Source organism: Erinaceus europaeus, chromosome X (genome assembly GCF_950295315.1).
Source record: "Erinaceus europaeus chromosome X, mEriEur2.1, whole genome shotgun sequence".
Lineage (NCBI taxonomy): Eukaryota > Metazoa > Chordata > Mammalia > Eulipotyphla > Erinaceidae > Erinaceus > Erinaceus europaeus.
In genome coordinates, this window is record NC_080185.1 from 104,819,611 (window position 1) to 104,846,196 (window position 26,586).

At 41.3% G+C, this 26,586-nt stretch overlaps 1 protein-coding gene across 7 annotated transcripts in view; it reads left to right on the plus strand.

Annotated features, from left to right (window-relative positions):
- The window catches only part of DMD (dystrophin), a 2,449,111-nt gene that overhangs the window by 1,547,236 nt on the left and 875,289 nt on the right, over positions 1 to 26,586 (plus strand). For all 7 annotated transcript variants that reach the window (XM_060182733.1, XM_060182732.1, XM_060182735.1 and 4 more), the window contains one exon: positions 26,326 to 26,493. In XM_060182733.1, coding sequence (XP_060038716.1) covers positions 26,326 to 26,493 — 168 coding nt within the window. The remainder of the gene's footprint in view (positions 1 to 26,325; positions 26,494 to 26,586) is intronic.

A 26,586-nucleotide genomic window follows, 5' to 3' on the forward strand; every position in this document is an offset into this window, starting at 1 on the left:
TAGGGGCCTAAATCATAATAGACACTTGGGCCATTTTCATATAAAGTCCGGCCTCAGTACACAGTCTGTGCTCTAAGAAGTGACTTCTGTAACAAGGTAGCAATGCTATTACTATATAATTATACAAAAAAATCACTACAGTGATGGTGCAAATACCCTTCCACTCTCTCCCACCTGTAGTCTACACTCACTCCCTCCCTGACAGAGACCACTCTGAGGTCTGTCCTCCTCAGATCCAGATGTGCCCCCTCCTGGTCCAGGTTGTAAAGAATGAAAGTCATGCTGGCTGCTACCCCCATTACCTGATCTTCATGGGGCAGCGAGGACACACCCACCCAAATAGGAGAGAAAGTACTGGATTGTTGACTCAGAGTTTTCCCCCTACCTCCAAACCATAGTCACCACTCCAGATTAAGAGCAAGATTTCAGTTGGGAGCTGAGGGATGTCTCTGGGTAGAGCACGTACCTTACCGCATATGAATCTGTGGATCTGATCCCTAGCACTGCATAGAAGCACCATGGATAGAGGAGCAGTGCTGCTTGATCTGACACTCTGTCAAGAGTGAATCCTGGGCCCAGATAACAGCTCAGCGGTATCGTGCCTGCACTAAACCTCAGGTTCACTCCCAGGCACTGCATTGAAACAAGGCTGCTTTTTCTGTGACTCCACCATCGAAGTTTGACTTTTTATTTCCGATTGTGCTGATATATATATGTATATCTGAGAACATATACCAAAAAGCCTGACACAATTCAGGAGAGGCAAAAATTAGGTGCGTGAAACAATCATTAGCAAAGCTTAGTAGACGTGCTGTGATTTGGTTGGAAAAACCAAGCTGCCCTGAGTTCCGGATTTCTAGATACTCTCAGCAGATCTGATCCAGGTCGAGGGCAGTCGTTCCCTGGCTGCACACAAACTTTGTTTTCTTTTTCTAATTTGACCTCTGACCTGAAAGCTGACCTTGTCATTAACTTACTCATCACCAGGACCCAGACTCATTATGTTAATCCAGAAGAATCCTGAGAGGTCACTACCTCCATAAACTAGTAATTTGCATAGTTATTTTCCTATGCTCTGCTCCTAATTAAGATGTGACAGGAGTGGTGATGAGGTCCACAAATGTAATAAGTCCATCCTTTGTTCCCTTCAGCAAAGGAAATGTCACCAGGAAGGACATTGTATGAACTCATTGTATGAACTCACCTAAGAGCAAGAGTTGGAGCAAAGTGAGAGCCCAGTGATCATCACAAAGTCTAGCAGAAACAATCCGGAATAGGGATTTTAAGAAATGGTCACAAATGGAGTTGTAGGAAGCAGGAAGGTAGCTCATCCGGTACAATGCACACTTCCCCCATCCAGTAGGACCTGGGTTCAAGCCCCTGCCCAGCACAAAAGAGGAGGACCATGCAAAGTAGAAACTTCATCGGTAGTGAAGCAGTACAACAGTGTCTCTCCTTTCTGTCTCTCATCTTCTACCTGGGAAGATAAAGAAGATTCTGTTGGGAGCAATGAGATTGTGCAGATGTTAGGTTCAAGCAAAGCACTGGCAGCAAAACAAGGTGGAGAGGGATTCTATTACACTAATGCTATTGGATTGTCGGAAAAGTCATAACATTTTAGCACACAAAAAGAGAAAAATCCAGCGTGACTCTTCTGATAACCCAATATATGTCTTCATACCTCATGTGTTTGAAGTGTTCTCTTTTTATTACTAATTTCTCTCTTTCTGCTCTAGATAGTCCAGAAAGAAATTTGACATGACCCTGTCTTAGCTGAAGGCTCCTCCACTCTCTATGGAAAATGGAGAATTCTGTGTGGTTTTGGTAATAATAGATAATGACTTATGAATTTTCTGAATGTGAGGTGCTATTTTAGGTACTTCATTTTGTTCTGGAGGGAATAACTTCAGACTCTCCCTGATAACAATGTAGTGCGAAGCTAACTTTCTCACTAACGTAGTCAGGTAGAACCCGAGCATACTAAAGGACCAATAAATACAATGATGATTGCTGTGGTCATCTTTTAAAACATATATTTTACTTACTATGAGAGAGAGAGAGAGACTTCACTGCTCAGCTCTAGCTTATGGTGTTGCTGTGAATTGAACTGTGTACCTGAGAGCCTCAGGCATGAGAGTCTTTTTTCTTTTTGCAAAACCATTGTAGTATCTCCCTACCCCATGCTGTTGTGACCTTTATAGTGTGGGTAGAATTTTTATTCCCCAACAAATCTGCATCCATATCTAGCCCAAGCTGTGCCATTGCGAGGATACCCCTGGCATTGAACTCCCAGGCAAATGTCACCATCTGTGTGATTCCCTTTCATTTGCCAACGTAGGCTCAGCAGGTATTATTAGGTTATCCTTGTTCTTTCACCAAAAGCCTCTCAAAATAATAAACATTTTGGCTGTTGTAAGCTCTAATCCAAAACAACACATTTATAAAGCTCTTCCAGAAGATAATGATTGAACTATAACTGTGGCACATCATTTTGCAATATGAGATTATAGCATGATGTAGAGGTATTAGGAAAATTAAAGAGAAATAACATCTGTCGACATTAACCAACAGATTATATGATAGAATAATACAATGATAAATCAATTGTATTAAAATAGCACGTGTTTTCATCTTGTGGTACTTGATGGAAAATGAGTTTTAAGGACTGCACCTATAGATAATCGATTCAGCAAGCATATTGGCTAATGCTCTCAGTGCTGAGAGGGACAGAAAGGCCTGTCTCTAGCTGCTTTAGAATATTGATGTCATGAGGGTTTTCCCTCCCTCCACTTCTTCACCTTTCCATTTTGCCTGTTAGTTCCATCCAACTTTTCCTTAAACTAGCGAATCATTTTTGTAGTAATCCTCACATTCGCTATTTTGAAAGACCTTCTTCTCAAGAACATTCTTTCCCAAAGCTTCTAGGAGAGCCTTTCTGAAACTCATTGGCCTGAACTAAGCACAGGATTAATTCCAGAGCTAAACAGACAAGTCTCAGCCAAACTGCACTGCAACACAAGGAAGGTGTGTAGGTCGAAACCCTGCAATGCAGAGGAGAGCTTTGGATGGCTTTGTGGTTGAACTGAAGAATGGTAACCAGCTAATGTGCGTGAGGTTGTTTGGTCCTGAGTTTTGGATCAGTGCATGGAACTGAATAGTTACTGTGACACAGTATTCTGCTTTCCAAATGCAGGTCATTTTTAAAGACCATTTAAACAGATTTTCCCCTTTTTTCCTATGGTAGATACTGTCAGTGTCCCTTCCTTGTTTGTTATCCCTTAAGGCAAGTCATTTCAGTACGTGAGCCTGATTTCCAACTACCAGCATTTGCTTACTTTCTCCTGGGCCCTGTTCTTTTTCTTCTTGCCACAGGAATAAAAGTTAGCCAACTACAGTCCCTGTCAAACACCATTTGTTAGATAAATACTGTGGCCACCTTTCTCTTAGCATCTGATAACTCCAAGGATTAACTCCCTAAATCTTCCCAGCTGTATTAAAGTTCTATTGACCATAGGAAAGACATGCCTGGAAGGTTTTTCTTGGTTGTTCTTACTTACTTAACTTTTCCACGCCCCACTGGTGAATCCTTGGATCATACCTCTAATCTTTTGTGTGTGTTCAATGTCTTGCCCCAGGATCAACTCCTGGGGAGACCCAAATTAAAACAAATGGCTTTTCTGTTCAAGACTTTAGGAGATGAGCATGGATATCAGCTGAATGAGAATTCCACATCATTGCTTTTCAACTGTGTGGTATGATAGGATGGGTAGACACAGATTCTTTCTCCCCTAACATTTCCTGTTTCTGCAATTCTTCCATTCTGAGGTCCCCAAATAAAGTACAGCTACAACCAGTGAAATAAATGGAATTTAGACTGGGCATCCTATTATAGAAGTTATAACACATGATCTTTTAAATGCTTTAAGAATTATATATAGTATAGTTTCAGATATATCCCTGACATTGAAATTTTAAAAAATGATATTAGCATGCGGTATGTTTTGAGAGAAGAATTGCTCTCGGTTTTACTGCAGGCATTGGGGCTGATTAGTGAAGAATCAATTAATTGTGTGCATGGAGAACAGACAGGTGACTTTACTTATGGAAACCTCCAGAAAAGTTCACTGTGACATTTTCCTCAATTTGAATAGAAATGTGTTTACTCAACAGTATCATGATGGCAGAGTAATGATAGGATGGATGTCATGTTTAAAGACAGCCTGGAGCGAAATGCAGCTCATGTTTCTACTTTGTTACCCAGGGCCATGCCATTCCTGGAAATATAGAATACTATACTCCCCCTTTCAACACCTACCCAAGAGAGATGAAATTTCTTAGTATCTGTCTTCAGTGGAAGTGCTCAATTGGATAGAAATGAAAAGGAACCTGGGGTGGGGGGTTGTTTTCCAAAAAATTCATCAAGAACTATCTGTAAGATGTAGTTTGAGTTTTAGTTAGTATTTTATAGAATGGAAGTTGGATTGGGAAAGGCATACTGCCTTCATTTTAGAAAGTTTAAGAGATAGCATTTAGAATTGTGACTTTTGGAAGTCTTGACTTTATCTATTAAAATTTAAAGGACACAGAACTGTTACTTTTCACATCCACAGTGTGTATCTCTCTGCAACTTCTAGAAATCAGACCCTAGGTAAATTTTCATCAGCTCCATATTTCATGAGTGTATGCCTCTCAATTTCCAGATTGTAACTGATTCCTTTGGCAAACCCACTCCATCTCATTTTCTCAGAGTGTATTAATCCACTGTGTTCTTTCTACCACTTCTCATTCCCATTTTCCCTTCTCTCTCATTCCTCTTTCCTGGGAATTTTCATCTTTTGCTAGCGTTTATCCTCCTGTTCTTGAAGCAAACGGGGAAGACATTCATTCATTCACCTTTTTCCGTTCTCTTTCACAGTTCATCCTAAGTATGTATGTTGAAAAACACTTTAATAATAAGCTGTGTTTCTGATTTAACAGGCAAAGTTTTAAAATACATGTGAGCACCACACAGAACTGAGTCAACTTTTGTATGATTCTGAGGGAACATTTTACTCAAAAGGAAGCCTGAGAGCTTTTGGCGTTTGTGTCTACATTAAGTTGTGAAAAAATTTTAAAGGACCATTTGAAAAAGCAATAGTTTTTTTTTCTCTTTTAATTTTGTATTAATTATTTGATACTGATTTAAAAACTTAGATAATAGGAGTATAATTCCATACCATTCCCACCGCTAGAGTTCTGTGTCCCCCACTCCCCCTCCAGCAGCAGAAACTGCAATAGTTCAAGTCACAGATATGTGTTGATTATGTATTTCTGTATCTCTATTCACACACACACACACACACACACACACACACACACACGTATGTACATATATATATGTGTAACCCATTTTTATTTACTTCTATATCCTGCCTTCACTTTCTATTTATAAAATGGAAATACTGACAAGACCATAGGAGAAGAGGGGTACAGTTCCACACTGTTCCCACCATTGAACTCTGTATCCAATCCCCTCCCTTGATAGCTTTCCTATTCTTTATCACTCTGGGAGTATAGACCCAGGATCATGGGGTGCAGAAGGTGGAAGAACCGGCTGAAGGATCCCGGTTTGAGCCCCTAGCACCCCACCTGCAGGGGAGTCGCTTCACAGGCAGTGAAGCAGATCTGCAGGTGTCTGTCTTTCTCTCCCCTCCTCTGTCTTCCTCTCCTCTCTCCATTTTTGTCTGTTCTATCCAACAATGACGACATCAATAACAATGATAACTGCAGCAATAAAACAACAAAGGCAACAAAAGGGAAAATAAATAAATATAAAAAATAAAAAGTAAAATAAAATATGTTAATAAAAAAATAAAGGAAATGGTGGAGAAATTGTTTGTGGGAGTGTGATTTTACTATTATAATGTGGAGGAAAATGACCGAAGGAGCTGACCTTCACTATGCAGACTACACTATCCAGTTCTCCCCAGCCAAGGGGCTCTGCTTTAGAAGGTTCTATCTTGGTTCAATCAATCCAGAATAATATAAGTCTGTGGCTTCTCCCTAGGAGGGGGCAATATACTTTCTAAGTTACAAGCCTCAAGCCAGTTTTTTTTTTTTTTTTGCTTTCTAACCATCTGTGCCCATCTCAGATTTGGGCATTAAAATGGGCGCTAAGTTGCAAAAAGTTAACAACCCCTTCACCGTTAGGCAAATGTTAGAGATCTTTGTATACAAAGGTCATGCTACTTCCAAAAATAAAATTAAAATAAAAAATAGAATTTTATCCTTCTGTGTTTTAAAAAGCATATGGTACTAGAGGAAACTTGTAGTCCTGAGCAGACTTAGCATTGGATCCCATTGAATTTTCTCTCTGAGAGCCTATGGGGTTGAAATTATTGAAACTTCCAAGTGCAATTGATTCAAATTCATCTAGTTCCCTAGCAGAATTCATCATGCAAATTTGAACTCTGAGATTTAGTATATGGTGGTTTTTCTTCTTAGAAAGTAAATGTCCACGAAATGCCAGTTATTTTCTCAAGAGCGTTATAATGTATATTTCCTAGGGAAATATGCAGGTAACCTTGAAGTAGCTTTTACTGTCCGATTTGTGTTAAGTGTAGTACTCTGAAAGAATTTTTTTCTAGTGGCATTCTTACTATATTCATCAAGACCTCTGCTTCTGTTGATGAAGTTTTACTGCAAATAGAAATGTCAAAATATGACAAAGGAAGAGCTATAATTTTTCTTCAGTAATGTGATTTTAAGCATGCATTTTACTCTCATAAGCAGAGATATATACCCACATGTGTTTTCCGTATTCACAGAAGAATTTTCATCTAGATTTTTTCTTAATTGCCACCAGTGTTATCACTGGGACTCAGTGCCTATACAGCAAATCTACCAATCTCCATGACCATTCATTTTCTTTTTCCTTTTTTTTTTTTTTTTTTAGTTGATAGGCTAGAGAGCAATTGAGAGGAGAGAGGGGGGGTAGAAAAGGGAGAGAAAGGAAGGGGGAGAGAAATAAAGAAATAAGAAAAGAAAAAAGAAAGGGGGAGAGATGGAAGGATAGGAGGGAGGGAGAAAGAAAGAGAGGGAGAGATACAACACTGCTTCAGTGCTTCTCAGATTTCCTCCTGCAGGTGGGGACCAGGAGAGTAAACCCAGGCCCCTGAACATGGTAATGTATGCTTAACTATGTACACCACCATCTAGCCCCTCTTAGACTTTGAAAATAACTTGTTACCACTTTGAGGGGATGATGACAAAAGGCAGGATGTATTGTGACAAGGACTCACATCTTCCTTGTTTTCCACATGACAGTTTTTGTATATTTAACACAGCTGGCTTTATAAAATAACAAATATTCTCATGAGAATAAAACAATTAACAATAATTGAGCAGAAAGACAAAATCGTATTTGGTCAAATCTAAATTGTTGGCATGCTTTTAAAAACCCCTTCTGTTTCATTTGGTTTAAATCCCCCCTGCTTAACACTGCATTCTATTTACATAACCACTGTATTCTATTTACATAACCACTGCATGGCATTGGTTCAATCCCCACTGGTTCATGATATGTTTTTGCCCCGCCCCCTCTCCTTGTCACACTCTGATTTTCACCAGTCACTTTTCTCTCCACCCTCTCTATGTCACATCCTGTTTCCACCCTACTTGGCAAGTGCATATAAAGACAGCATTGTGAGTTTTAGGGTACTTTAGTTTAGCTTAGCTTGGTATAGACTGCGCTGCGTCCTGCATGAATAAAGAGATACTGCCTACAGCTCAACCATGAGTCCCTGGTCGTCTGTTACCCGCCCGTGAAGCCAGCCCGGATAAAACAACACTAAATCAGTTATTTTCTATTTGAACCAAAACTTGGACAAAGTAGCCAACATTTCCTTTTGCATCATTGCTCTCCAATTTGATAGCCCACCGTGTGAGCGCTTGGACTGTGACTAGTCCAAATTGAAGTGAGCTTGGCCAGCATAACACCAGACTGCAAAACTTCAGCCTAACAATATGGTTAAATCTCTTAACAATTATCTTGTGATGATTTAACATAGTATGATACGATTTCTTGGCTGCATTATGTTAAAGAAATTAAACTTTTTCGGATATAGCCTACCTCTTTTTACTTTGGCAAAGTTTAGACAGTCTGAAATTGCGTTTTTCCTCTATTGGGCAGCACTGCTCTAGATAAACAGTGGCACAAACAATGTTGAAAGAAGTAATAGCCTAGACAATTGTCTCAGTGGAGAAGAAATTAGATTAACCCTCACAGTATATGCTTGCCCCTGAATTGCTGATAACTGAGTTACTCTGTTCTGTTAAGAATTGTTTTCTATTCCATACCCCTGCCTGATGCAGCCAACCAAGGAACCAACAAGCTAACAAAACCCTTGAAGGTGGAAAAATCACTCTTTGAGTGCAATTCACAAAGTAGATATTGTTGAGAAAAACCGCAGGTGCAACACAGAAATATAGAGAGAGGATCCTTGAACTTCTTTAAGGCTTGGAACAGGATGCTTGATCTCCACAAAGTGCTCAACAGATTTGTGTTGCATTAACCATAGAATGAAAATAGTTTACGTTTTCTATTATGGAATTGTATTTATTAATACCAAAATGTTACCAAATTGTTAACTAATCCTAGTCACCTAATCAGCAAATAAATGGTGTCCTGATACCACTCCACAGGTCCCCAAAGCACTGGCTTAATCAGTATTGGCATCAAATATAAAAACATTTCCAGATTTGTTTGGAATCTCATGGTTTGGAAATAAGTACATATTCCAGAGTTTCCTAGAGAAGGATAATTCATTTAAGTCTCAGTCTCTCTCTCTCTCTCTCTCTCTCTCTCTCTCTCTCACACACACACACACACACACAAACACATAAACACACACAATTGTAGGATGTATATACTATCTCCTTTGTTCTGAAAAAGAAAGCCAGGTTCAGCAAGGTTAACTGACCTTGCTTAAGATCAGCATGTTGCAAGTGACAGCAAGTGCTCATTTTCTCTCTGAACTTGGCACATCAAAAGAGATTTAAAGAATTAGCTACGGAAAGCAGGAGTTAAGGGGTGAATATTTTATCCTGATGCCAGTCTTAATAATCATCATTTTAATACTGAGGCTGGTAGTCATTTCTAATGGAGAGAAGTTAGTTTCAAGTCAGAGGAGGGATGATTGACAGGGCTATTAGTCTGCAGAATGAATTCATTAGAAACATAAAACATTGGGTTTATTCATTTACTGAATAATTGAACAGTTATTATGTGTGTGATGCCAAGCTAAACGGGTACTTAAAACGAATATGGATTGCACTGAGGTAGAAGGCAGGGTCATCTTTTAATCCTCTATAAGCCCCTGTAGCCTTACTGTCTGGCTAGGGAGGGACCCATGTGGAGGACTGAGATAGCAACAGAGGACAGCAATGCAAGAGATGACCAAGGACAGGCAAAAAGGTTTCCAACTACACAGCAGAGGCCACGGAATGGCCTTGGACCACATGCCAGAGGAGAGCCCACATGGTTGTCATTCCATTCTAAAGTAGGATTTGAAGTGCTCCAGAGAAGAGGAAAGATTATTGTGTGTGTGTGGGGGGGATGATTGTACATAGAAGATTCAGGCAGGATTGTGTCTGAACATTGCCAGGTGATTGTGTTGGAACCTGAGATGTATGTTTGAGCAGAAATTCTCAAATCTTGACCTGCAATCTAAGGGATCGTAATGCTTTGTCATGGGTGATCTCTAATGACTGTTGAGTGCAACTATCCCCTTGATGACAGTAGCCTCCACTGCTTCCACCATCAGCCTGCATCAGGGATGCAAGTGATGGATGGCATTATTTTCATTTATAAGTGCTTTGTGTGGGAAGCTCATGGCTCTTCTGAAGAGGTGACGTGTCTTTGGTTGAGTACATGAGAAGCTTGGATAGTTTGATCTTTACCTATACAGCACATAATAAGTTCTGTTAAATTCTTTTGGAGTGAGTTGAGCTGCTTTTTTATTGTAGTATTTGTTTTAAGATAGACTCAAAGAAAGCAAAGAGGCAGAAAGAGAAAGAAACGTAACACCAAAGCTTCCTTCAATACAGTGGAGGCCAGGCGCCAAGCTGGGTTGTGTGAATGGCAAAGCAGTGCATGATCCAAGTGAGCTATTTTGCCTGCCCTTGTGAACTACCTTAAGCACTGAATTCTGTGTGGGAAATGTAGAGACTGAGTTCCAGCAACTAGAAACTGAACATCCACACATCAGTTTGAGATTATTTTTTACAACAACCCGTATAATCCAGGCCTGAAATAGAACTCCTGCCCTGTAAATGGGGAGATCCAAACTGGGCTAAAGAAACATTGTGATGTGAAATATACATAGACCCCAAAGTGGAACACACACAGGAGAAGAGGAAGCAGGATGAAAGGACACTAGAGCATGCAGGCAGTGGGTTTAGAGCAGTTACCTCACACAACTGACATGCTCAGCTCCTAAGTGATGAAACAGATAGTTAATGAGAAGCCTTCCACCTCTGAAGTCTCACGTTTCACTGCACTGCACTTGAATTTCCTTTCAGGCTTGGTAAACTTGAGGTGAAGGCAGGTTGAGAATGGGAAAGGAAACATTCACATAGATCTAGTCTGGTTCTCTCAGTTCTGATAGATTTTGCAATTTATATGGACCATCATGGGATATTCATACAATTGGATTCAGTCATCTATTCTCAACTCATAAACATAATAAAAGTGTAGATTTTGATTTAAGGATACCACGACTGATTTACTGACTTAGAATCTCTAGGGTGAACCAAAGGAAGCCTCTGTCCATCTGATTCTCCAGTGGCTGTGTTGAAGGATATTATGTCACACCCAGGAGCACACACATGTTACCATGGTCAAGGACCTAGGTTCAAGCCTCTCTCGCTTGCTCTCTCTCTCTCTCTCTCTCTTTCTCCTACCCTCCCTCCCAATCCCCCCTTCCCTCTCAATTTCTCTCAGTCACCAAAATAAATAAAATATTAGATAAAACACAATTAAAACTAATTTAAATGATTACTAGAGCTTCTCACTTTATAAGTCTCAAGGATAATAAAATCCAAATTTGAAAAGTCACTGGAAATATTCAGAAATATGTGCTTTATTTTTATACCGCTTTCTTCAGTTTTCATGCTATAATTGTTCATCAGTTAGTTTGGGGAGACTTTGAGTTCTCTCAATCTTACAGATGATTTGTCTTCCTTCAAAAATCAATAGGAGCCCGCTGATTTTATTTATTCTAATATGAAGGAACATAAGATGAATATGGCCAAAAAAGGTTAAAAAGTAAGCCTGTTTTGCAAAAGACTAGATTGCCAATTGAAGCAGAAAATTATATTCAGTGCATGGGATTTATGCATTGTTTTAGTCTTCTCCAACCAATTTAGAAATGCACTTTCTTATAACATTGAGATTACTGCAAATCCTGCACTAAGCAGCGGAAATAATTTGCCCATGCCAAGGTCATAGCTTAAAAGTTTCAAAGAACATAACTGCAATCAAACACAAGTTCCCGAATGCATGCAATATAATATTCTTGCATATTCCAGAAGCTTAATTCTTACTTTTTTAACCTAGTATTATCTTAATTTTTCCTTTGCCTTTGACAATGTTTCATACATATTCATTGCTTGAGAGAAATTAAGCAGGCATTATTCTAAAATCAATATTGAGTCTGTTAATGAAAATGGCTAAGTTAATTAACTAAATGGCAGCCCTCCCTGAACTTATTCAAAGCTATTTCCCCTCACGATGTGTTTTCCGGAAGAAATGATGCATAAAAATTAAGTTTTTATTCCCGATTGTTCTATATCAGCCTCTAAATTGTTATTTTACATGTTGCGACCTGTTGCGTGATGAGTAATCATGTGAGCACCTCTGTGTAACGGCAGCAGCTTTAAGATACAGCCCTGCAGGATCATGGAAACTATCGTTTTTTTGGGAACCATTTTCAAGGGTGACTCTGTCAAAGTCAGTCCATTGTTGATGTAGTCTTGATAGAATCCCTTATTTTAGATTAAAACTTGGTAAGAGACTCAGTCTGGTCTGTTACCACATCCAGACAGAAGAAAGAAGGTAAAGGGAGGGTGTGGGATGCAACTTTTCCCGTGACCACATTAATAACTTGAGAACACTGACCAAAATTCTATTTTTTGTATTGCATATTTTGTATTTTATTATGCAGGGCCAGGGAATGCACCTGGGGCCTTGTGCATGTGCTATTTCACTGTCACTTTGGAATGACCTCTATGGCCCAGCTTACTCCAGATTCATTTGTTTTGATGGAGAGAGAACAGAGATGCCACCTTGCTGCTCCACCATTCATTGACCCCCCCCACCCCCCAGTGCTGCCCGTGGTGCTTGAACCTTGGACCTCAAACCCTGCAGGGCATGCACTCTTTTAGCCTTTAGTGCTGTTTTCTATAATCAGCAAAGATCAAAGTATAAGCATGAGTGAATTCAGATTTAATGGTGCTCAGAATATATTCTTCCTTGGCAGTCTTTTAGACACAATACAACAGGATAAATAGATAGCTAGGCATGGATGTGAACACCTATTTACAAAAAGAAAAAAAAAGAACTTTTTTTAGCTGACAGCTACCACATGTATCACAACATTGAGAAAACAACAGAATGTTATTCGGTAATTAACTCTCTCTATAACACTGCCCTGTATGTAATCCATCTTTCTTCCTCCCCCTTCTCTCTCTGGCTGTGTCCTCTTTTAGCACCTCTTCTTGTGAGAGAATCAAAAGATAGCTTGCTCTTTCCTCAAGCTTAGTTAATTAATATCTGACCTTTATCGCGGAGATTAGAGAAAGCTACATTCACGTGCCCAACACATTACCAGCAGTGGCATGCAAATGACTACAACTGCTGTCAAATTTAGGAAGACCCAATCAAATCTCCTCCACTTTTTTTTTTGAACTGTCAAATGTGGGAGCATTCGAAGTGCTGCCCTACAATGACTAATAGAGAGTTTTAGTCAAGGGGGTGGGGTGGGGGTGTACCAGGCTGAGCACACTTGTTACCATGTGTAAGGACCCTGGTTCGAGCCCTCGGCCCCACCTGCAGTGGGGAAGCTTCACAAGCAGTGAAACAATTCTGCAGGTGCCTCCCTGTCTCTCTATCTTCCCTACCCTCCTGATTTCTCTCTGTCTTACCAAATACAAGAAGGGAAAGATTGGCCACCAAGAACTATGGATTTATTGTGCAGACACCCAGCCCCAATAATAACCCTGGTGTCAATAAAAATACTAATTAAAAGAAGTTTCAGTAGATCCTTGCAGGAGGTTGCTCCCATAGAATCCTTAGCCTTTCTTAAGGACAGCAGATACCTGGAAAATAATCCCGAGACTCTCTACCCTTGTTTGTTAGGAAAAGGCTGCTGTCTATGAACAAATGAAATTGCTTGGCCCGGTGATTCAGCACACATGTTCAAGGATTAGGGGCTCAGTGGGGAAGCTTCACAGGTGGTAGAGCATGTCTGCTGGTGTCTCTCTTCCTCCCTATTTCCCCTTCTCTCTCAATTTCTCTCTGTCCTATCAAATAATAAGGGAAGGAAAAAATAAAAAAAGGTAAAATGGCCACTGGGACTAATGAATTCCTAGTGCCAACACTAAACCCCAATGCTAACCCTGGTGGCAATAAAAAAAAAAAAAAATGAAAGAAAGGAAAGAAAAAAAAAATGTTGGTCAGGCAGAACTGTTCTGAGAGGAAGCTATGGGGATATCTACTGAAAGTTTGCTCCACAGAGAAGTTCAGACCAAGTTGAACATTGGCCATTCACTGGAATGTTTCTTTGGCAAGCCCCTAAACTTCTCTGCTATCTCTCCTAGAGCTTGAGACGTTCCAGTTCTTCTTACCTCACCTCATGTCTGCCAGGGGCCCTGAGAGAGCTGGTGCCTCCATTCTACAGGAAACTGGGGCCGACTCTGTTAGCCACATCTCCAGGAGATAGCTCCTAAGCCCAGCCTGAGCCCTCCTGGACTAACTAGCAAAGCAGTTAATTGTGTTGGGGCTACTATACCTTAAAAAGCTCTGTTCAGCTCTATTATATTTGCTCATTATCTTGCTGTGAAGCAAAGTAAGCTTATATCTGCTCAGGGTGACAATGTAGCCTGTTGTCAGAGGATTTCCACATCTCAGGCCTATGTCACAGGCTCGTAATAAACTCTGAGAGAACTTTCTTAAATTCACAACATCCATATGTCAAGTCAATAGAGTGTTTGTGTCCTTCAGACAGGGTGAAATGTGTGTATTGTGCCTTTACAGCCAGAGAATACATTTCTTCACAGAACATTAAAACTAATGGGCTCCTTAGAGATGGACTCACCTGGTGTTTTGATTCTTTTGTGACATTTTATTTATTTTAATGAGAGTTATACAGTGAGAAATGTACAGCGAGAGACAAACAGAGAGAGAGAGAGAGAGAGAATGAAAGTCTTTTGCATTATCATCATGCAGCCTCCCCACCACAGATGTTGGGATTTTTAAGTTGAAACAGTACATTTCTGAAGAAAGTCAGTGAATGGCTTGAGATGATAAAAATAGCAGCACAGGTGGTATTAGAACCTGGGTTCTCTAACTGGCAGTTAAGTATGACAGAGACTGACAGAGACCACAGCACCAGTCTATGAGTTTATAGGATTCTAAGGATTGAACTCAGATCCTTACACATGCAAACCAAACACTGTATCACTGAGCTCTGCCCCACCCTCCCTCACCCCCATGGTTTTTAGTCCAGTCCTCTTCTCTTCCCTTCCCTTCCCTTCCCTTCCCTTCCCTTCCCTTCCCTTCCCTTCCCTTCCCTCCCCTCCCCTCCCCTCCCTTCCCCTCCCCTCCCCTCCCCTCCCCTCCCTTCCCCTCCCCTCCCCTCCCCTCCCCTCTCCTCTCTTCTCCTCTCTCTTCTCTTCTCCTCTCCTCTCTTCTCCTCTCCTCTCCTCTCCTCTCCTCTCCTCTCTTCTCTTCTCTTCTCTTCTCTTCTCTTCTCTTCTCTTCCTCTCCCCTCCCCCCTCCTCTCCTCTCCCCTCCCCTCCCCTGTCTTCCCTTCCCTTCCCTCTCTCCCTCCCTCTCCCACTCCCTCTCTCCCTCTCTCCTCCTTTAATCCCTCTCCTTCTCCCCTCCCTCCCTTTGGCTCATCCCAATGCAGAGTACTTCCCACCAGACTTTCTCAGCTGAGACATTGGGATGGACCGCATTCCCATCTATCATTCCCCTTTCTCTTATGTGTAGCCACATTACAGATGTGTTTGTGTCGATCTTCCCCTGTTCAGTCCCCTCCCCCACAGGCATGAAAGTGAGTGTGTGTTGGCAGGGTCCAAGATTTTGACCACCAGTGATATGAAAAATAAGCTTTACAGCTCTGGTTGCCAGGGAGGAGAGGGAGATGTGGTCAGGAAACAGTTCCCAGAGGCCTTTGCATGAGCACTCAGTTAAATATGGAGGGTTGTGGTGGGGTAGGGGTGGGGTGCATGTACAGTGCAGGAGTTAGGTGCCTGGGGTCCTGGGTTTGACCGCTGACACGACTCATGCCAGAGTGATGCTTTGGCTCTCTAAGCAAATAAATAAATATTTTTTTAAATCATGGAGGCTAGCAGATAAGGAGATAGAATTGACACACATGAGGTTGGTTTATCCTACTGAGTATAAGAAACGTGTTGGAGACATCTGGACCCATCTAAGTCAAGCTGCTTCGTCACACTGTTTGTTCAGAATATTTGTTCTTTATTAACTTGCTAGAGGCAAGAAAAAGTTGATGAAAATATTTTTTAAAACTTATGTGAAACCTTGTATTATAATGAGGAACTTGGGGCATGTGCTAAACATCACAGGACCGTCTTTTACACATATGGATAGTTTTTTTCAGTTTAATTTAATTTCTGGAAGCATACCCTTCCTCTACACCCAGACTGTGCAAGCCGAAGATGTGATTTCAGATGTTCTGGTGGCCCCATTAAGATTGTTGAAATAAATAGAGGGAAAGGATGTTAGTATCACACATTTGAGTCAGTGTCTCTGAGAACTTTCTGACACTGCAATCAGTCTGAAAGCAGGAAGGCTTGTCTTCCAGTGCTGGGATGCACAGTCTCCTACCTCGATTCCAAATAGCCAAGTGCCAGCTACCTAATAACCACAAGTAGCTGGTGGCAGACATGCTGGCCAGTGTAGCTCAGTGCCCTTGCAAGCTCTAAGAAACTCACAAGATACAGTAGCAATGTTGGCAGAAAATACAATACCACTCTTCAAGTGTCTTCCTGTTGTGCCTTTTCCCCTTCTGACTGGCAGGAAGAGCCCTGTGCACGTTCAGACTCTGTGACCCGTTATGCTGCCCACTTAGCTGGTGGAGTTTCCCCTGCAAAGGGTATGCCTGTGGCCTGTGCTCTCATCTTTGGTCCAAAGCAAATACAGATTCTCCGGAAGCATCACTATTTCTGGGAGCAGCCCCTCTAGATCCTGTGCTTCTCTCATTTGTCAGCAAAATGACATCTCTATGGGTCACTGATGTCCACTATTGTCAGAGAAGTTTCCTTCTGTGAATAAAGCTTTGTGCATGTGCCTCATGGTAAAAAATGAGAAGGCTGCACCCATTTGCAGCACCAGACAATTATGCAGAAAAAAATATAAATAGAAGTTGTGCAGATCTTGGTACGTGTTTCACAAGGAGCTTGCAATCTTGATGATTTCAATCATAATAAAATGATTCCATTCAAAGCCAGGCCAAACACAGAACTCTTGTTCAGTATAGTGACATTTTATCCTTTCAGGGAATGTGTTTTGGGAAAACAACAAACTTCCTAGCCAGAAACGTCTGTATTAAAAGGAGCAATGTATCGTCACATCATCAAAAACAGTTTTCTTCCTTAAAAAGAACTTTAGGATTAATAAGTCTTGGTGGTGGGGCAGGTAGGTGGTACAACGGGTTAAGCTCACATAGTATGAAGTGCAAGGATCTGCACAAAGATCTGGTTTGAACCCCAGCTCCCCACCTGCAGGGGGATTGCTTCACAAGTGGTGAAACAAGCCTGCAGCCTGCGGATGTTTATCTTTCTCTCCCTCTCTCTATCTACCCTTCCCTCTCAATTTCTCTCTGTCCTATCACAAAAAAAAAAAAAAAAAAAAAGCCATCAGATGCAGTGGTTCACAGTGCTAGCAACAAGCTGGGGCTTGGAGGTTAAAAAAGAAGAAGACGAAGTTTTGGGAGACTGCATACTGATCCTACAAAAGGCTCTCATACTTGAGGCTCTGAGGTCCCAGATTCCACCCCTAGCACTGCTATAAGCAGCCATAACTCAGCAGTGCCGTGGTAAAGTCTTTAGGGTGTAGTCACCCCCAAACCATCTCCAGCATGTGGGTTGCAGTGCTGGTCAGGTCACTGTGGCAGCTATGGAGATAGTCTTTCTCTGCTTCCCTGCATGTTGTGTTTTTGAACACTGATGCTGTAGCCAGACAACTTAGCGACTGATTTTGTATTATACTCAAGTTAAGTTTAAAGTCAAGTTTAGGGATTGGGAGTCAACATAATGGTTCTGCAAGACTTATGTCTAAGGCTCTGATGTCCAAAGTTCAACCCCCAGCACTTTAATCAGTCTCTCTTTCTCTCTCTTCCTCTCTCTCTCATTAATTCCCCAATAAAGAAATTAAAGAAAGTTCTTTTTATATTACTATTTGTATAATAAATAATGCAAATAATATTTCCATTTACTATTTCTTTTTAGAAATTAATTGACCTTAATTTCTAGATGAACAATGCAAATGATACGTTGTTACAAGTTTGGGCTATTACAAATTGGGCTGATATCAACATAAGTGTACATTGAACTCTTTTATTTATTTATATTTTTGCTTCCAGGATTATTGCTTGGGCTTGGTACCTGCACTACGAATCCACTGCTCCTGGAGACTATATTTTCTCCTTTTGTTGCCCTTTTTTTTTTAAAGCATTGTGGTTATTATTATTGTTATTATTGCTGTCGTTGTTAGATAAGACAGAGAGAAATTGAGAGAGATGGGGAAGACAGAGAGGGGGAGAGAAAGATAGACACTTGCAGTCTTGCTTCACCATTTGTGAAGCGACTCCCTCTACAGGTGGGGAGCAGAGGGCTCGAACTGGTTTCCTTGCGTGGGTCTTTGCACTTTGCACTACATGCACTTAACCCACTGCGCTACCACCTGACCCCCTCAAAAAATTCTTTGCTTCTTTTGGAGATATCCCCAGGACACCTGCAGACCTGCTTCACCGCCTGTGAAGTGACTCCCCTGCAGGTGGGGAGCCGGGGTTCGAACCGGGATCCTTATGCCAGTCCTTGTGCTTTGCGCCACCAGGACACTCATAGATAGAACTTAAGAAACAATGACAGAAAGAGAAAACACAATGTAAAACTTGGACTGAGTTTATTGTAATTCACTAAAGCAAAATACTCTTGGGGAAAAAGGCAGGAAGACAGATGGGGGGAGGGGCGTTGAGATCCTGGTGCATGGTGGTGGGAAAGAACCTAGGTTGGGGGAATGTGCATGTTTTGCAGAGACTTGTCACAGGCGATGAGAAACCGCGTCCATGTGTCAATAATTGTAATGTGAACCATTAACCCCTAATAAAGTGATAAAATAAGCAAATACTAGGTGATGAGGTGGCCTGGTAGTGACTAAAGAGTCACCATTAAAGTATGCCAATCTCTTGCCCTCATTCATGTTTTGTAGTCCTTACTTTGTCTTTGGAGTGATTGAGGGGCATGTAATAGGAAGTAGGTGAGGAGGGTATCTAAGTCGAAGTAGAAACTGTTTCATTAAGTATTTTAAGGTGTATTTTAGGTCTTTCTACTTGCTAGCTTCATTTCTTTACTCACTGAAAACTATTTTTCACTTTTGATTTAAGGAATATATTTTACCCTAACTTATGGATACATATGCATATGCCCTATCTCATGGACTCTGGTCTGTATCTAGGTTTTGAGGTTTTGTTAAGAAGTGCGCCACCTGAAATGGAATTAAGGAGTCGACCTTCCACCTTCTGCACTCCACAATGATCCTAGGTCCATACTCCCAGCGGGATAACAAATAGGGAAGCTATGAAGGGAGGGGATTGGATATGGAGCTCTGGGGGTGGGCATTGTGTGAAAAAATATAAATAAAAATAAACAAATACCTAAATACATGGATTATATTCCTAAAAATCTTATTAGGAAAAATGGTGTATTTTACAGTTAAGTGTTTTAACTGAATTCTTTAAGGACATAAAAAGGAAGAGTGGATAGTAAGATCTTTCAAGACATGTAGAAATGGATGCAAATGTTACTTTTACTGCACATCAAAAAATAGTCACATCCATTATAATAGAAGCCATGCATTCCTGGAGACTCTTTTGAAAGGGGAAAGAGCACCCAAATGTTGTTAGGAGGCTTCAACTTCCTTGCTGTCATTTAACATAGTAATATTGTAACAGAGTAGTAAGCAGAACAGTTTTGAGTGACGGCTTAAGATACGTTATATATTATTCATAGTAATTTGATCTTAAAATATAAAAAATATAGTTTCTCACAAATAGTGTGTGCCAAGACAAACTAGAAGAATTTCTTCTTTATTGTACTTATGTATTTAAAAAGTCGAGGCATTTATTTACTTACTTGTTTTCCTAAAACATACAGTGAAGAATCCCCCACTCCATTCACTGTCTGCCCAGCCAGCAACAGTCAAGGATTTTAGTTTCAGGAAAATATCTACAGACTCGTGGTCCGGTGGGGGGGGGGGGGGGGCGCAGTGGATAGGGCATTGGACTCTCAGGCAGCAGGCCCTGAGTTGAGTCCCAGGCAGCACATGTACCAGAGTGGTGTCTGTTTTTTTCTCTCTCTCCCCCTATCTTTCTCATTAATGAATAAATAAAATCTAATATATATATGTCTACAAACTCTGGGGCAAAGGTTATTTGCAGCTGATAGATACTGTATATTTAGTTCCACAAGAGGTGCACCACTATTTACATCCTGTCACCTATGTCCAAGTATCTGTATGTCATGGCTTGGCGATTGCTCCCTTGGATAGTGCACTGCTTCACCATGTGTGTGACACAACTTCCAGCCCCCCCACAATTTAAGAGAATCTGTACTTCTTCACAGCCTGTGTAGTTATAGCTATATTTATATACTTAAAAATTATCGGAAAGGGGGAAAAGCTTACAGTATAGTCCTTAACAAGTAACACACAGCCTTTCCACTCCCCTTGATTGGTGTCTAGAAGACATACTGGGATCCCAATGTCCCTCCCTTCATCTTGTCCTTTCCTCTCTTTTCCCAGAGTCCTTTACTTAGGTTCAATACCCCACACCCAGTCCAAGTTTCCTCTAGTGTGGTGACAGTCAGTCTCAAACTTGGATCAAGTACATCATGAAGCAGGCACACTATGTAGGTGGATTATTCTGCTGGTCCAAAATATGAAAGTTTTTCTCTTATTATTATATTAGTTATAATTATATTAATATTTTGATCAGAGCACTGTTCAACTCTGTCATACGCTGAGTGGAGTGTTGCACCTAGGACTTCTGTTGCCTCAAGCAAAAATCTTTGAATAAAACTAATATGCTGGGAGTTGGGCAGTAGCGCAGCAGGTTAAGCACAGGTGGCGCAAAGCACAAGGACCGGAGCAAGGATCCCGGTTCGTGCCCCTGGCTCCCCACCTGCAGGGGAGTCGTGGTGAAGCAGGTCTGGGTGTCTGTCTCTTTCTCTCCCCCTCTCTGCCTTCCCCTCCTCTCTCCATTTCTCTCTGTTCTATCCAACAACGATGACAACAATAATAACTACAAGAATAAAAAACAACAAGGGCAACAAAAGGGAATAAATAATTAATTAAAGGAAAATTTAAAAAAATAATATGCTACTTTACTGACCAGTATATCTTCGTACTTGAAATGTTGTCACTATAGTAGATGAAATTTCGAAATATCACATTATAATCAAGGTTTAACTTTTATGTATTTGGGAATGTTTAAAATTCATTTGTATTTTCTTTTTGATGACTGTCCTTATCTTTTGTCCATTTCTCTCCCAAGTCACTGTACTTACCGGTATGCAAAATCTCATGACATCAGCCCCTTATCTAAGATATTATCAACTAGTAATGTTTTAGTTGTTTGCAATTTATTCATCCCTTGGTTTTACTTATAGTTTATTTTTCTGTGAAGCAGTTTCTGGTTTTTAGAGTGTAATTTACTAATATTTCTGTCTTCTAAATTCATATAACTGAAGGAAAAATTACAGTTTGTGCAATCAATGACAGTGGATATGCATGACTTCCTTAAAGAAAAAAGAAAAATTAAAGGGAGAAATCATACCTGAATTGATGAATTACTGGTCTTTGATTCAGCAGGTATTTGTTGAAGCCGTGGCCTGTGCTGGGACCCAGTTCGGTGCGGGAGTTAAATGTAATTAATAAGTCAGGTATGATTGGAGACAAGTGCCACAATGGTGAGAATTGCAAGGCCTGTGAGGATATCCTGGATTCTGCTGTTGCTAGGGTGTTCGCTAATCTGTAATATACTTGCGCCTCACATTCTCATTACGTCCTGCTCTTAGTCAGATCTGTTGGCAATCAGGGACCCAGCCTCCTTTATAACCAGGAAGGAGATGTGTTGGGAGGAGAATCGGACAGACAGTCTTAGATGGACACTGCATAGATTTCAGTGCTTAAGAATTAAGTGTAAATGAGACAGGAGCAATCCTCTGATCAGACTTAAATGATTTCAGATCTCAAATTGAAGAAAATATTATGCCTATTATCTCCAGTAGCTTCAGAATCTAGTGACTTTTTGATGTTAGTTGAGGCTATACAACGATTTTTTTCATATAGTTATGAGGAGAAAAAGACCTCATAAAAATCAACTGTTTAGGCAGCTCCTTTGATGCATGCTAGACAAGAGTAGGCGAGGGCATTATCAGGTTATATTCTATGTGCATGTTGACTTACATCTGTGTTACAGTCCAGTACCACAGGCACATTCTTGGCACACCTACAAACTTGCCCAGCAGCCACAGATGCCCTATGGCTGAGAATTTATGAAATACAGACGGGTTTTAATCTAGCCCTAAGTTTATTTGATTTCATAGTAGGATACATGCTCGACAACAAAGATACAGAATTCATTGTTCCTGGACAAATAGTTCATGCGGCTGCGGAGCCTGTTGCTGCTGGCTGCTGCCTTATTATTATCAGTAGTAGTAGTAGAGGTTTAGATAGAGAAAGTACAGGACAGGTGGTAGCACACCTGCTTGAGTGCACATGTTACTAAGCATAAGGATCCAGGTTCAACTCCCTGACCCCCACCTGTAAGGGAGAACACAAGCAGTGAAGCAGTGCTGCAGGTCTCTCACTCTCCCCCCATTTAATAATGATCAATACGTTTGTGGGATAAGAGAGGTACAATTCCATAGAATTCCCCCCACCAGAATTGTACATACCATCCCCTCCATTGGAAGCTTCCCTGTTCTTTACCCCTCTGGAAGTATGGACCAAAAAATCTTTATGGGGTGCAGAAGGTGGGAGCTCTGGCTTCTATAATTGCTTCTCCGCTAGACATGGACATTGACAGGTCGATCCTTATTCCAAGCCTATTCCTGTCTTTCCCTAGTGGGGTAGGGCTCTGGGGAGATGTGGTTCCAAGACTCATTGGTGAGGTCATCTGCCCAGGGAGCTCAGTTTGGCATCATGGGAGCATTTGTAAATTGGAGGCTGAAGAGTATTAAGATAAAAATTAGAATAAATGGTTTAGTAATCTAAAGGTAAGAATATAGCAGATGAGATGTGGGGTCTTCATGTTAGAAGAAACTAGGAAGTCTATTTTTAGTATATTCCAAGGTGCCCATGACTTTACTAATTTTTGTCTGAGCCTGATAGCTCACATGCAGGTGGGCTGAAAGCATTTTCTAGGAAAATGGTGTCAGAGCTGAGAATTGGACTAGAAAGCTGGATAAGGGCAGAGAGTAGCTCCCAAATATGCGAAAACTGATGTTCCAACATACCTGATGGTTGTTTAGCTGAAGCACAAGTCTTATTGGTATGCTTTCTAGTTTATTTTGAAAATGGCCTCTCTCATCTACACCATCATAATACTATTTTTTTTGCACTAGAGGTAACTTACAGCATTTGTGTTCATGTTACAATGTAATTGGAATCACAATGCAATAGAATTAGAATATTAATAATGTCATAGGGAGTCACTATGACACGTTTACCTTTTACTTAGTCCTGTATACCTGCTTTAGCGCTCCATTCTTCTTCTAGCGTTTGCCCTTCTTCCATAGCCAGTCAACAGCGTCAAGTTGAGCCTGATGTAAAGTTTTGAGACCTCCTTTGAATCTGGAGAGGTGGCAGTTGTTGACTATGTGGGTCATAGTCTGAAGAAAAAGACTTTGCTCTGGTTTGTTCCTGAAGTCTGCTTTACACTTGAGCTGGAACAATCATCATTGATTAGAGGACTCTGTCATGTATGATCATGTGTGCACACATTACTCTAGAGAAGGCTTTGGGACTCATAAAATCTTTCACGAGTGCTAGGAAAGAGCCAGAACCTAGATTTAAGACCAAATATCTGAATGGCTAACTCAGTAGCCCATTCATCCCATCACTCAGTAGATGGGATGAACATATAGAAAGAGTTAGCACTGGGTCCGGGTTGCCTGCAGGACAGTCCACTGCTTCTGGCTGCCATTGTTTCTTTTTCTTTTTCTTTGATAGAGAGAGAAATTGAGAGATGAGGAGGAGTTGGAGTGGGAGAGAGAAAGAGAGACACCTGAAGCACTGTCCCACTGCTTGTGAAGCTTACTCCCAACAGATGGAGACCAGGGGCTCATTTGGGGACCTTGTGCAGTGTCATATGAACTTTACTGGTTGTGTCACTGTCCTCCGGAAACGTGTTATTAAGTTACTTACAAGGTTCTAGCTCCAGACCACCATGTCGGAGTATCTTCATGGAAGAAACTTCTTCACAAGTTGTGGAACAGTGCTGCAGTATGGTATCTCTCCTTCTCTCTCAGTCTCTGTCTCTCTATTACTCCCTGTCACACTCTAGAGCAAAGACAAAAAGAAAGGCCACCTGGAGTAGTGGAATCTTGCAGGCACTTCTTCTTCTAGCGTTTGCCCTTCTTCCGTAGCCAGTCAACAGCATCAGGTTGAGCCTGATGTAAAGTTTCGAGACCTCCTTTGAATCTGGAGAGGTGGCAGTCGTTGACTATGTGGGTCATAGTCTGTCTGGAGCCGCAGGGGCAGTTCGGGTCGTCTCTGGCTCCCCAGCGATGGAACATAGCGGCGCACCGGCCATGGCCTGTTCGATAGCGATTGAGGAGGGCCCAATCATAACGTGCTAGGTCAAAGCCGGGTGGACGCTTGCAGGGGTCTGTGATGAGGTGTTTGTTCTTTACCTCAGCTGACTGCCAACTCTGTTTCCAAGAGACTGGAACAGAGAAGTTCAGTGTAGGCCTAGGGGACCAGATTGGGTGATGAGATGTCAAGCGTTGGACAGGGTGGGCGAAGATATCCGCGTATATTGGCAGGTCCGGTCGAGCGTAGACGTGGGAAATGAACTTAGATGATGCCGCATCCCGACGAATATCTGGCGGGGCGATGTTGCTAAGAACTGGCAGCCATGGGACCGGGGTGGAACGGATGGTTCCAGAAATTATCCTCATGGAGGAATATAATTTGGAATCGACCAAGTGGACATGGGGGCTACGGAACCATACTGGGGCACAGTATTCTGCAGGCACTGAGCCTCAGCGATAACCCTGTTGAACGGGGAAATTTTTTTCCGAAGAAAATAGCCTAAATTTAGACCCAGTTGTAAACCCGAGTAACTCAGGCACAGTGTTGAGCAGCTTGTCTCAGTGGGTCCTAACTTGTTTCACACTTCTCAACCCCAGTGGCATTAATATAGCAAAGTGGGATTGGAGTAGTACCTATGCCATATACGGGTAGTTGGGTGGATTAAAGAAAGCAATAATCATTCAACTCAGGATTTGGCACAGTAAATCTATCACAAAAACAACCTGAAAGCATTCTGGTATATTCTACTCTATTCCAGATAATTCTTCGTGAAAGTTTCATTCCTTTGAACTGATTCTGTGGTTTTTGTTTTCTGTTTTTTTTTTTTTTTTTTTTTGCCTCCAGGGTTATTGTTGGGGCTTGATGCCTGCACCATGAATCCACTGCTCCTGGAAGTATGTTTTTCCCCTTTTGTTGCCCTTATTGTTTTATCGTTGTTGTGGTCATTATTATTGTTGTTATTACTGTCATTGTCGTTGGATAGGACCAAGAGAAATAGAGAGAGGAAGGGAAAAACAGAGGGGGGAGAGAAAGATAGACACCTGCAGACCTGCTTCACCACCTGTGAGGTGACCCCTCTGCAGGTGGGGAGCCAGGGGCTCGAACCGGGATCCTAACACTGGTCCTTGTGCTTCGTGCCATGTGTACTTAATCTGCTGCATACCGCCCGGCCCACTGAGCTGATTCTGTTTTATTTGGGGATGGATACTGGGACTTGCAAACTGTAGCTTACGAAATGCTTGCCTTGCCAGTTTCTCTGTAAGTAAAAGGATTTCCTAGAACAGTTTTCTCTTAGAATATAAAAAATAAGTAGGATGGGAAACTCTTTGTTCCAAACAATAATATCTCCCACATTGTTGTATTTAATAAAGGGGAAACCAGTGAAGAACACACTACCTTACTTTTGTTAGTTGGAATTGAGCAGGTAATCTATGTGGCTGTGAACTTCCAAAAATAGTAATAATAATAGTAACAGTAAAAACTTAGTGCCTTTAAAACATAGCCTTGATGGAAAAGTCATTAATAAGGATTTGAAGGGAGTCGGGTGGTGGTGCAGCAGGTTAAGCACACGTGGCGTAAAGCACAAGGACCAGTGTAATGATCCCGGTTCAAGACCCCAGCTCCCCACCTGCAGGGGAGTCACTTCACAGGCGGTGAAGCAGGTCTGCAGGTGTCTGTCTTTCTTTCCTCCTCTCTGTCTTCCCCTCCTCTCTCCATTTCCCTCTGTCCTATCCAACAACAAGGACATCAATAACAACAACAATGTTAAACAACAAGGGCAACAAAAGGGAAAATAAATAAATAAATATTTTAAAAAATAAGGATTTGAAGACATGAGTTAAATCCTAATATGTGACATATGCAAGTAATGTCATACTGTTTAAGGGCCCAAATGACATTTAATACAAATGACTTTCAATACTTCTTGCTTTTCTCCCCTTTAAGCCATGGAAGCCATTTATTCATTCATTTATTTATTTATTTATTTTTATTCTACCCAGGTTTCTAGAGATTTGCCTGAGAAACGAGGAGAAATTGAAGCTCAAAGCAGCAGCGACCCTGGTCAGCTGGAAGAACAGCTGAGCCACCTGCTCCTGTGGCTGTCTCCCATCAGGAGTCAGTTGGAAGTTTACATTCAACCACATCAAACAGAACCATTTGACATCAAGGTAGGTACTCATCGCTTTTTCCAGAAGGGTGGAAATATGGCTGACCTGAGTTTCACATCATCACCATGAGCCTTGTTGTGACATTGTTTTCGA